The following is a 12,062-nucleotide window of genomic DNA, read 5'->3' as shown; positions in this document are numbered from 1 at the left end:
TCAGAGTGCAGCTTGCTTACTGCCATCCTCCTCGTGGCTCTTCCTGGCACTTCCATTCTCCCAGGAGGCTGCAGGTGCAGGCGGCTGTTTGATGCCTTTCCCAACATGTGGCTGTCCTCGAAGAAGCCTCTCTCCCCGCTGCCCTTTGCCTTGGACACCTTGGACCAGCTTGCGCTCATCTGCTGATAATCCTAGTGTTGACGTGTTTGAATTGCACTGATCCTCTTCTAGGCATTGTGCTCTAGGCAGCCTTAGCCGCCTCCAACCTGTCTCCTCCTGGAAGTTGCCAGGGATGTGGCACGCCGCCTCTCTGCCACATGCAGCCTGAGCTTTAATTTGAGGGAAAAATGAGGGAGGGTTAGGTTTGCTGCACAGAGGAGCTGGGGTACCTCGACACACCACATCCTCCAGATGCTTGTGTCCATCCTGCTCTATGGGGTTGGCACGCGTCAGCTGTGGCCTTGCTGATTGATTTTGCTGCTGGGCTTTGACTGGTGCAATGGAAGCAGAAGGAAATGCCTCTGCTTTTACCAGTCTTTGCCTCATGCATGATTTTGCCTTCCTCGTATGGGTCCCATCCAGCTTACAAGAGGCTGGGTTGGGTTCTTGGTGGATAAACTTAAGCTTTTCCTTCTGAGCCTCCTTCACCTTCTCTGGCAGCTCCAGCGGGGCAAGTTTCAGGGGTCGTCTGAGGGCTTGAATCTCAGTCTGGTTTTCTACGTCAGGCTTCGGAGACTTGAGAGCTAACAAGTCCAGCTGTGGCAAGCCTTCCTCGGTAGGCAAGGAGGTCACAAGGTGACCCGCTGCCTCCCTTTCATGGCCCGGTGTCTTGGAGTTGCGGCCCTTTTTAGCAGCTGGTCTCAAGTTTTGACCATTCCGATGCAACGTGGTATTTTTAGCTTGAATAGTCAACATTTCTTCTTGCTGCAAAACACCATGAACAAAAGACACGTTATTGACTCAGATGAATCATACAATAAAAAATAATGTGACTTCTACCAGTTAGAATTTTGAAAAACAACTTTTTAAGAAGACGTTTGATGGCAGTTGCGTTACTCTAAGGATGATAAATCATTTCCGCAGTTAGGCTAACCCATACCCTTCTTTAAATTGAATTTTCAGCTGTTTTCTAAGAAGAAAATCACAAAATATGCTTGTTTGGTATGTGGCTGAAACACGTTCTAACTCCAACCGGGTCTCTGATGTCTCGGTGGATGTTAGGATGCTCATTAATGTTAATATGGGCAGTAACTGGGAGAGCCAGGTATCTCTGTAGCTCTTAAAAGCACATTAGGATGGCTGTTTCGAGGAACTGTTAGGCTCAAGCCATTCTGGAAAATAACTGAACACCTGGATTCGGATCTATTTATTAACGACTGATTAATATTTACAACTGCCAACTTGAACATCTATAATAAACTGAGGAACTATTTGCTTACTTACAGCATTGGCTGTTTTAAATTTAGAAAGTCATCAATACAGATCCCTACTTTGCAGTGAGCGTTGGCTGTGGTCATAAATACACTTAATGGTGCTGTCACTGTGATCAGCATGGAAATGTAATGAAATGTTAACACATTTGTCTTTCAAATGCTGCACAGTGTCCTTTAGAACAGTGGCCACAAGCCTGAAGGCTGGGAGAACAACAAAAGGCCGTGAGATGAATATTCAGATGGAAAATCAGGAAGTTTGTGATACACGGAATGATTCCGTCTTTAGATCTATACAGTTTTTTATATACAGTTTTACTGTGTACAGTGAATCTTATTAAAATATTTTTTTAGCACATGAAGGGAAAATTGCTCTTTATATGACAGAAGAACTGTTGATGACTTTACTTTGATCATATCTGCACATATAACTAAATTAAATAAATGCAACAGACAAAACTGTCTCTCAACACATCCAGTAAGATAAATATTTTCTGTTTTCACTCTTAACTTCAAAAGTTCCTCATTCCTAAGGCTTTTTAAAAGTTTATTACACTCACATCACACGCTTATGCTGCTGGGTTATTACTGCACACCAGAAATAAATAAGCTAGTACAGTTCACACGTCTTAGCTTGGGATTTTTTTTTAATTATTAATGAATTAAAGAAACATAGAATGAGAAGCAACAGATTATACTGGAAATAGTGCCTGCTCGACCAACTACACTCAAAAGAAACAAAAAGGCTTACTTTAACTAATTCAATGACATATAATTTTTCCATGTAAAATGTTCAATTTAATGAAATCTGATCAAATGAAACTTAGTTGATTGGTCTACTTTCAGTTTTTGCCGATCACATAATTTGAATAAATAAACTTTTGGTTTTTTGGAAGTTTTTTTTCGTTGTTTCATCTGGACAGTTACTGTAAAGCCATTGCTTATTATTTATGCATTATTAGAAGGTGATCTAAGACATAACTGTAAAACATGACTACATCTGCACATGCACGTTGACTTTCTCATAGATAACAAGTCACTGATGAGAATCAGTGTAAGGATACTCACAGGTTTAGCAAACATCTCTTGCTTGAACTTTTGTTGAATCATATCTCGCAGAGAGGAGCGTTCTTGTTGTCCCTGCTCCGTTGGACCGTGCCACCCGGGTGAAGGCAGTGCCACTATAGTTGCAATGGATTTTAGCAGCCTTAATGTCATTATACAGATTAGGGTCACAATAAGGCACAGTGATCTCTGCTGATCTCCAGCTTAGCAGCCAGTGTCCACACTCACTCTGAGTTCTTCTTGTTTGTTTTCATTCCCCCCAGCAGGATTTTACGCTAATAGAAAATGAGTAGCACCTTTCTGCTCAAATTATGACTGAAAAGTAGCAGTTATTTTCATTTTTCACTGACCACCAGATGGTGCCAGAGACAACCTTTGAAGAGTACTGTGACCTCACTGTTGCATACATAACAGGGCCAGCTGTGAGCTGCAAGAGACCTGCAGAAATTTGATTCTAACTTATCAAATATTAATATAATCATAAAACAAACCATGTTTTCCTCCTAAATAACAGTAAGTTTCCATTTGCACACATTATAAAAGAGCTGCTTTGCATTTTAAGATTCCAACACTTAACACATTACTATCTGGAAAATCTCTGAATACTCACAATATTATGCCGCATACATACAGCTGGAGCAAACAGGGAGTTCTGTGACAATTCGTAACCGATTGAGCTGAACATCACACAGCCTCGCGTTACATGAAGATAAAGGTGACACTGACGCAGGCTAAATTCACAGAACCTCTCTGGAATGTAAAAACGTCTGTCCAAGTTTCCTAAAAACTGAGCACCTGAATGGTGATTCTGCTTGAATTATTAATTTCATTTTGTTTTCATCTCATATGCACTGTCACAAACTGTTTGGGGTCACTAAGAAATGATCTTGCTTTTAATGTTTTCATGTTTTTACATGCAGATGCATTCAGTCTCCTTTAATCATTGATCATTTTTAATGGAATATTGGCACAAATGTACAGCAGCCATGGAGTTTTTGGTTGCTGAAAATCCAGTGGAACATTGTGTTACCTAATGCAAGTTTATCAGGGTAAAAGGCTGATCGATCATTAGAAAAACCCTTTTACAATTATGTTAGCACAGCTGAGAACTGTTCTGCTGATTAAAGAAGTCGTCAGGCTAGCTGAATGTCCGGAGCGTGAGCAATTACAAAAACAGAGTCATCTTCATTTGTTTAAAAGAAACAAAGGATATAACTCAGCGGACATGACCTAAAACATAAAAATTGTATGATATTACTTTATACTAGTCCCTTCTTAGAAGCTAAATGCCTTTAACCAATGCAGAAAGAGAAGTAGGAGACAGAACTAAGCATGAATCCCTTACAGGTTCTCAACTGGCAACATCATTAACATGTAGCAACGTATCCATGAAGCCACAGTCTCATTGTCAACAGTGAAAAGGGACGTATTGCATTGACAACTAGAGTGCTAAAAGTCTGCAAGGAGATCCTCTGAAGAAGGCAAACTTTTAAATGCTTATTTCTAACCTCGTCAGTTTCTTAGGACATTTATCTGATGTGATCATAGCTCCAATTCACTTTGCAACTCACCCAATTAATAGATTTTCATAAAAAAAATTCTCCAGACTTTTGACCTTACCCCTATGTCGTTATAAGAAACTAATAATGCTGCGGCGCAAACAGCTTTATATTCATATAAAGCTATTTGGTGATATATATATCAGACTGAATGTATGACAGATCATCTGGTTTGAAGAGTCACACATTTACTTACCAATGTAAGACGGTTCCTTTTGGTGATACTATTACATCATCTGCAGTTCACACAACACATTGTGGGATTAAAAATAAGGTGGGCAAAGAACAGATGTTTTTGTTAACTGAATTCAGCTGGCTGTGGTGTGGATATGTGGCCAAAGCTGAAATTCCTCTGATGTTCACTTCAGGCTGCCTCCACTTCACTCCAGAGAGTCACTGAAATGGACCGAGAAACCTTTATTTTTGTAGCCCTTCTTAATGAAATGATCAGGAAAAGCATCCTTTGTAAAATTCTCCTAAATCCAACATGTGGAGCGACCCACTGTGGCAATCCCTTGTAGACTGTCCAACAAGTTTTAGTTTCAGTTTTGCTGAGTGAAAGTCTGGTATTGTGTTAATCTGTAACTCATCTCTAATAAGCAGTTTGTGTCTGTGTAATAATCGCTCTACAGTTTATGGATATAGCTAGCTAATCAAGCCTGCTAGCTGTCTCCCAATTTAACATACTAATCCAGCCCCTTGTCCCATTATTTGTCCCATTTACTCCACTAAAGCAACATGTGGGGAGGTCAAAATGCTAACGTTGAGGCTTCAAAATTCAGAATTAAAATGAGTGGGTGTTGTCATGTGTTTAATTCTATCGCGTAAATGTATGTGGTTTAAAATCCAGTGTAATACTTTAAATAAAGCCCGCCCACAAAAAAAATATCAATTTAACTTCACTGATTACAAAAAACAAAAGGAAATGTAAAAGAAAATGAAATTTACTGCATGATTTGTAACCTTTGCATTACCTTAAGAAAGGGGCGCTGAAGGTGCTGTGTAGACATGTCTGCTATATTATCAATCTTCACTGGAATTACACTTTAATCCCATTTCTCTTCACTTCACACGTAATTCTTCTCTTTTTCAGTCTAAATATCTTGAGACAATCAAGACAAGACAATGATGTGCTGTGTGCTGCCTGCAGGAATATTTGCAGATCGTAATCACCCTCCTTTTGCAGCTTGGTTTCAATTTTAGCTCTATTGCTCCGACATCAGCCTCATTCACTGAGACTGATGTCGGAGCAATAGAGCTTTTTTATATAATTCCCCAACAGCTTGTGTTAGAACAAATGACCAGACATCCTCCAGCTTCTGTCTCTTGAGGGGCACCAGGCAGGGATGCCCACTCTCCCCTTCACTATTTGCAATTTTTATTGAACCACTAGCAGCAGCAATTAGACAGAATTCAGTAATTAAGGGCATAAAATGCAAGAACGTGGAACATAAAATCAGCCTTTATGCGGATGATGTGTTACTCTTTCTCCAAAATTCACAAACCAATATCTCTGGGGTGATTGAATTGATAAACTCTTTTGCAAGAATATCAGATTACTCAATTAACTGGTCAAAATCTACAGTCCTACCGATAAATTGCTCCTTCCATAATTCCTCTTCTACACCACTGCAATCGGGAAATATAAAATATTTAGGTATTAATGTTTCTCCCAAGCTTGCAGATCTAACTAAATTAAACCATATCCCACTTTTAAAGAAGGTAGAAGATGATCTGGCTAGATGGAAATGTCTACCCATATCACTCATGGGAAGGGTTGCCGCTATAAAAATGATGGTCTTACCAAAAATAAATTATTTATTCTCAATGATCCCAACTAAACCACCACAAGATTGGTTCAGATCTCTAGATTCATGTATGTCCAAATTCCTTTGGAAAAATAAACCCCCACGTATAAGCTTAAAAACACTACAAAAGACCAAGGATAAAGGAGGACTAGAACTGCCTAACTTTCAGCACTACTTCTTAGCCAACAGGCTTCAGTTTATCTCAGGATGGCTAAAACACACCCTCTTAGATGAACCTTGGCTAGATGTAGAACAAGCACTCTGCAATAATCTAGAGATCTCAGACCTACCATTTATCAGCTCAAACATCCAACGACATGAATGCTTTAAAAGCATCAACATCAGCTCTTCTCTGACAGCATGGTGGGAGTTTCTAAAATTGACGGCGTCTTCATTAATCCCATGCAAACGTACACCTATCTGGAACAACCCTGACATATTACAAAACAATAATATGATAAACTTTTCAGATTGGAGTGATAAAGGAATCAAATATTTAGAACATATACTAGAAGGAACAGAATTTATTTCATTTGACGGACTAGTTACACAATATGGGATCAACAAGAAAAGATTTTTAGAATATCAACAAATTAAATCCATAGTAAAAAAGAAATTTAAACCGGGTCAAGTTGAACTACAAACACCACCAAGTGTGGTTCAATTTCTTACTCTTAAAACCCCCAAATTACTATCCAAAATATACAGAATGCTTTCTAAAACAGATGAATCAATATCACTTCCTATTGCAAAATGGGAAGCGGATTTATCAGTTAACTTAGACCTAAACTTCTGGTCTCAGATTTGCTTAAAAACCTTTCATCTAATTAGAAATCCCAGTCTTCAATTAATTCAATACAAAATATTACATAGAGTGCACTATACAGGTCATCGGATGTTCAAGATGGGCTTTACGTCTACCAACAACTGCTCACACTGCCAAACCAATTCACCGGACAATTATATCCACGCTCTTTGGTTCTGTCCACCAGTTCAGAAGTTTTGGCGCGAGATATGTGAAGACTTATCAAAGTGTCTGAAATGTAACATTCCAACTTCCCCCTTAGTGTGTTTGTTGGGCAGCTTAGATAATGTCACTTCAGAAAAGAATATCGCCCATATGGTTTTCACTGCCCTATGCATAGCCAAGAAAACAGTCCTCATGAACTGGAAAAATAAAAATAATCTTAATTCTAACCAATATAGAAATTATCTATTAGATTACATTAGTCTTGATACAGCCTCTGCCACCACATCAGATCAATTGCTCTGGGCTCCTTTGATCAGCTCCATCACCTAGTGGGGGTGGGGGGTCATAGTTTGGTCCCGCCTTCACTGTTGTGATTGGTGTGGGGGTAGGGACAGGCTTAGGGCGTCGGGGGGTTCCCCGGAGGCATCTTCCTTGGGGGGCTCAACCCGGGGTAGCGGTCATGTCCGGTTAGGGGCTCTGTTGGCTCTCCGGTGACTGTTTCCTCGCGGCTGCGTGCAGCGGGGCTAGGGGAGGGTCTGTGCTGACGGACATGGGTTACTGACCTGGTAGCCTGGCTGGCCCTGGGTGGGTCCGGGATGGGCGTGAGGTTCTGGGGGCGCTCCGTCTCTGGGCTGGGACCCGGACTGGGCCTCGGGGGCTTGGGTCCTGGTTGGTGTGTTGCCGGGGTTGTGGGCGGGTGGGTGCATGGGGGCCCAGCCCTGGAGCAGGGTGCCGCCGGTGCGTCGAGCCACCTGGGGGGCTCTTCAACTGGTGGGGGAGATTGTCACATCTTGCAGGAGCTTTCCTCTCCTCAGGAGCTCCCTCTGCAGGAGGGGGAGATACAGGAGAGGTGGAGGAAGATCTCAGCCTGGGTGTTTATTGTCTTATGTAGTCTGGAAGATGAGTGGATGGTGGGGTGGGTGCAGTTTTCTCTGTGGTGGGGTTGGGTGGACTGTCCCGGGCTCTGTGGGGCCGGGCGGCGCTGCTGCACTGGGCCCGGTCTGGATGGGCCTGGGCCCCCTTTCCCTGGTGGGTCGCGGAGTGTGGGGGTGCCTACTGGGGTCAGCGGGGGAGCTGGCCCCAGGGAGGGGTCACTTGCCCCTCCCTTCCTTCCCTCCCCATCTCCAGCTGCCTCCCTCTTCCCGCTCCACCACAACCACCCACACATGCAGGGCCTTGGAGTAGGGGTATGTCACCAGGGTGCAGAGGAGGCTACCCCCCCCCCCCCCCTCTGTCCCCTTCTGGCTGCCTCTGCCTCAATTTTATCCCACAACTTAGACATTCACATTACTCACACTCTCATTACACATACATATAGGATCTTGGGGGTGGGCACGATACACGGAGTCCAAAGTACCATCAGGGTGTACACCCCACCCCTGGCATCGTTGCCCACCTCTCAATTTTAAATACACGTAGACATTGAGGGCTAGCAGGAGGGACCATGCGCTTACCTGCTGCTCTCTGGCAGGTAGCTCCATGCCCTCCTGGGTTTTAAATGCACCTTAGAACACACATGCATCAACATTACAATGAGCGGGTGGAGGGAGGTTTGGAGTCTTCTCTCACCCCCGTTCTCTGCGACCTGCTGGAGCGGGGGGGCTAGGAGGAGGAGTTGGCCGTCCGACTGCGGTCTGGAGTGTGGAGCCTTCCTGCTGCTGCGGAGTCGGGGCGGTCTGCCTCCCCCCACCGCAGGGAAAAGGGAAACACCACCTGGGTCTGGGTGCAGTTCCCCCCTCCAGGGGCAAGGGCACCTAGACCCGGTTTGTAGAGTACGCTTGGGGAGTGTGATCGTGTGTACAACGTCTCTTTATGTCTGTCTCCACGTTGGTTGAGTGTGGAGTAAGTGCATATGAGAGCATGAGGGTGGGAATGGATGTTTGTATCTGTGTGTGCCTGTATGTCTGTGTCTATATGTCAGGTTGGGTGTCAGGCGCCACCTCTCTGGGGACATCTCAGGCCCTCCAAGGTTTGGAGGCCTATCTCCCCCTACCACCACTTCCCCTGCCAGTGGCGGACCCCCTCAGACATCGGTGCGTTGGTGGTTCTTTGTGTCCGGGGATGGGCGTCCAGGTACACACCGGCTCACTCCTTGGCGGCCGCTTATCGGGGCCTGGAGCCTGGGGCTCGCTCGGGCCACTTCGGAGGTGGGGTGCCCCCGGCCTCTCGGCCTGGGGCTCGGTCACTCAGGCGCAGCTGGCTGCCGGCGGAGCTCACGGGCGCGTCACTGCAACTCCCCCTGGCTTCTGCTCCGCGGCTGCTGAGTGAGCCCTCATCTGGGACTCTCCTCAGCTCTTTCCGGGACAGTGGCGCAGCTGCCCCTCTGTTGGTCTTCCTTGGTCTCTTGTGTTCTGGGGGCCTCTGGATGTCTGGAGTTTTGATCTCCTCCACACCTGCTTCACGCCCTGGAGGATGGGGCTGTGGCCCCCCCACACCCTCTAGCAGATTATTACATGAAGGAACCTTTTAAAAAAACAAAAAACAAGCGCGTCCATGCTCACAGGTGTACACACGGGTGATCACACCCACAAACTACACCCTTTTTGGCTCCTACCTCAAAGCACACTGTGTTCTGTTGATCTTATGTGCTGCACAATAATGTTTAACATTTAGTATTTACTGTCATATTCCCATATATCATTGTGATGTTGTTTATTCTATTACTCTTGTTCTCTTCTGCTTGCTTTCTTTTTTCTTTCTCAGCAGGTGATCCAGGTGATTGATATATGCATTTTTTTTCTCTGCCCGTTCTGTTGGTTTTTGTCTTTTGCCCTTCTCCCCCGTCCCTCTTCTCAGCTGTTTCTCTTTCCCTCTTTCTTTCTCCCCTTCTTTCCCCCAGTCAAGTCTGTCCCGTATTCAGTAAGTGAAAATAAAATAAACAATAAAAGGTGAATCAAATGGACCATTAAAAAAAAAAAAAAAAAAAAAGAAGCAGACTTTTCCTAAATGGATGAGACTTGTGTGAGATTAGTTGAACCATCAAATGTACAGACAGACTCAATCATCATTTTTTTTTAAAAATCTCCTGTTCTCCATTGTCTTGTTCTCTTGCATCCCTCCCCTAAAAACGAAATGTCAGCACCTGCTTATTGCATCATATTATTGGTGTGGTGGAGTTGGTACCACTGCAGAACAACTTGGCTCTGCTTACATGATTATTTGAGATGCAAAATTACAGGCTTACCGCCAAGAGAAGGCCTCAACGCCCCTCTGCCACTGTTCTTATTGTGTCGCCCTCTGTGTTGCCTGACGTTCAGGGCTGACAGTATAATTACTACGGTGTGGGAAGAGGATAAAAAGGGATGTTTGTTCATTCTCCCACCTACTAAACATCCAGCTGCACCACATGAGCCACTCACAGAGAAGAAGGTGGCGACTACCAGAAATCCTTCATAACATAAAATTGAATGCTTACAAGCTGTACCTTATTACTGTGTCATGTGCAGAGGACTAAACTTACTAAAAGGTTAAGTCCCAGGCGTCTCTGGCTCTTAAATAGTTTTCATCGTACTTATCTAACAGACAGTTCAGAATTTATATTTAAACAAATGTGACTTCTCCTTTGTGGAGTCCCTCAAGGCTCAGTCCTTGGACACCATTCTGTTTCCTATATATGTGTTGTCTTTGGGTGATATACTTTACAGTTTTAAAGGAATTTCCTACCATTTCCTACCATCTCAACAGCTTCTCCTACCTCAGCTCATGTTTTTATGCTATCACTAATTGGAAGTGTTTAAATTTCCTCGAACTCAACTCTGATAAAACTGAGGCTTTTGTTCTCTATAAAGAATCTTGGTGTTATTTTTGACTGCTGTCTGAATTTTGAAACTGGAAATTTGAGTGCGCACTTCAATTTTCTCCCGTCTTGACAAGACACATACTTGTCTTTTGTATTTCTCAGTCCTCTCTTGGTTGTCAACTGGTCCAGGATGCAGCATCTAGGCTGCCAACAGAAACTAGCCAGTAATCACATAGAACCAAATGTTTCTGTTATATTATCCTGGTTTGTTTCGGACCAACCAAGTGCTTGTTAGAAACAGGGGTTTTTTAGAATAGTTATGTTATTTTGTGCTTAGTTAGGATTGGTGTTTGTTTTTGTTTCCCCCTATTGTGTGTAAATGGTTTGGCCAAACCACTACAAAGGTGACCCTCCTGTGTCTTTGTGTTTAGGCTAGGTTGCCAGTTAAGTTGTGTCTACTTTGTTTGTTTAAGCTTCTGGAAGTTACTTTTTTATTAGAGTTATATTTAGTTGACCTCTCTTATGGGTCTACTAATTATATTTTGAACTTTGTCTTTCTGAACTTATTGTGGGGGTTAAAAAAAATTTTAAAAGCCCATTTCTGAAGACATGTTTCCTGTGTCTTCTATGCTTTTGCTGCTTGGTCCCTCACATGTGTCTAACCTAAAGCAAAACCATACCACCAAACATGAATAACTGAAGAATGGAAATGACCATCATCTTTTCATTGCAGTGTCCTTTTTTGCTTTCTTGTCATAGGAACTGGAAACAATGTCAAATAGCCAGTTAGGCTCTATGCAAAGCTGACCTTGGAACACCTCTAAATCTCAATAAAAAAGCACATAACCTTAAATATTCTTGCTAAGTATCTTTGTTTCTACTCATTTGTTTTCTAAAATGCACAAATTTGGACGGCTAGTTTTTCCCCATGGTTTTAGTTTTTATAATAAATTAAGCTATTATTCAGCTTTAAGCAGTCCTGGAAGTGATATCAATAATCTCATCAGGAAGAAACTGAATGAGCATATTTCTCAATAGGTTAATATAATCCCTTTAACATGGACACTTACGGAAATAAAGTAAAACTTAAATATTTTAAGCACGGGCATGGTGATTTGGTTTGCATACAATTATCATTTATTTTCTCCTGCAGCTGAGATTTGCTCTGATCCTTGCCTGACCACCCAAGTACTTAAGACCTCTCTCTTCATAGTTTTAATTCTTAATTTTTTTTAACCAAATACTTTGGTTGCTTCTGGCTTAGAACCTTCTCTAAACTTTCTCTTAAAAGATAAATCAACAACATGTTATAAATTTTGAGAAAAACTGATCACAAATGAGTTTGATAAACTTGCCTGCAGCTGTTTAATGAATATGTAACAATGAAACTCCCCGGACTGGATTTTGTTCTCGAAATGAAAAACTCTTCTTGGATTTTGGTAAAATGACTTCAAAGTTGGAGATGTTAAGCACTTACAAGAAGACAGAGGC

The 12,062-nt window shown here is 42.8% G+C and overlaps 1 protein-coding gene across 1 annotated transcript; it reads right to left on the bottom strand.

Moving 5' to 3' along the window:
* On the bottom strand, positions 1-2,540 carry LOC146683595 (uncharacterized). Its single transcript, XM_085445623.1, has 2 exons — positions 2,499-2,540; positions 1-924 (listed from the first exon to the last, which is right to left on the bottom strand). The coding sequence occupies exons 1-2, from the start codon at positions 2,538-2,540 to the stop codon at positions 1-3; spliced, it is 966 nt and encodes a 321-aa protein (XP_085301749.1).
* Between the last annotated feature and the right edge of the window lie 9,522 nt (positions 2,541-12,062).

The sequence above is a fragment of the Copadichromis virginalis genome, linkage group LG22, assembly GCF_057382275.1.
Source record: "Copadichromis virginalis isolate Kocher_CV1m ecotype Utaka linkage group LG22, C_Virginalis_male_GT1.1, whole genome shotgun sequence".
Taxonomy (NCBI): Eukaryota; Metazoa; Chordata; class Actinopteri; order Cichliformes; family Cichlidae; genus Copadichromis; species Copadichromis virginalis.
This window is presented reverse-complemented; position numbering and strand designations above follow the sequence as displayed.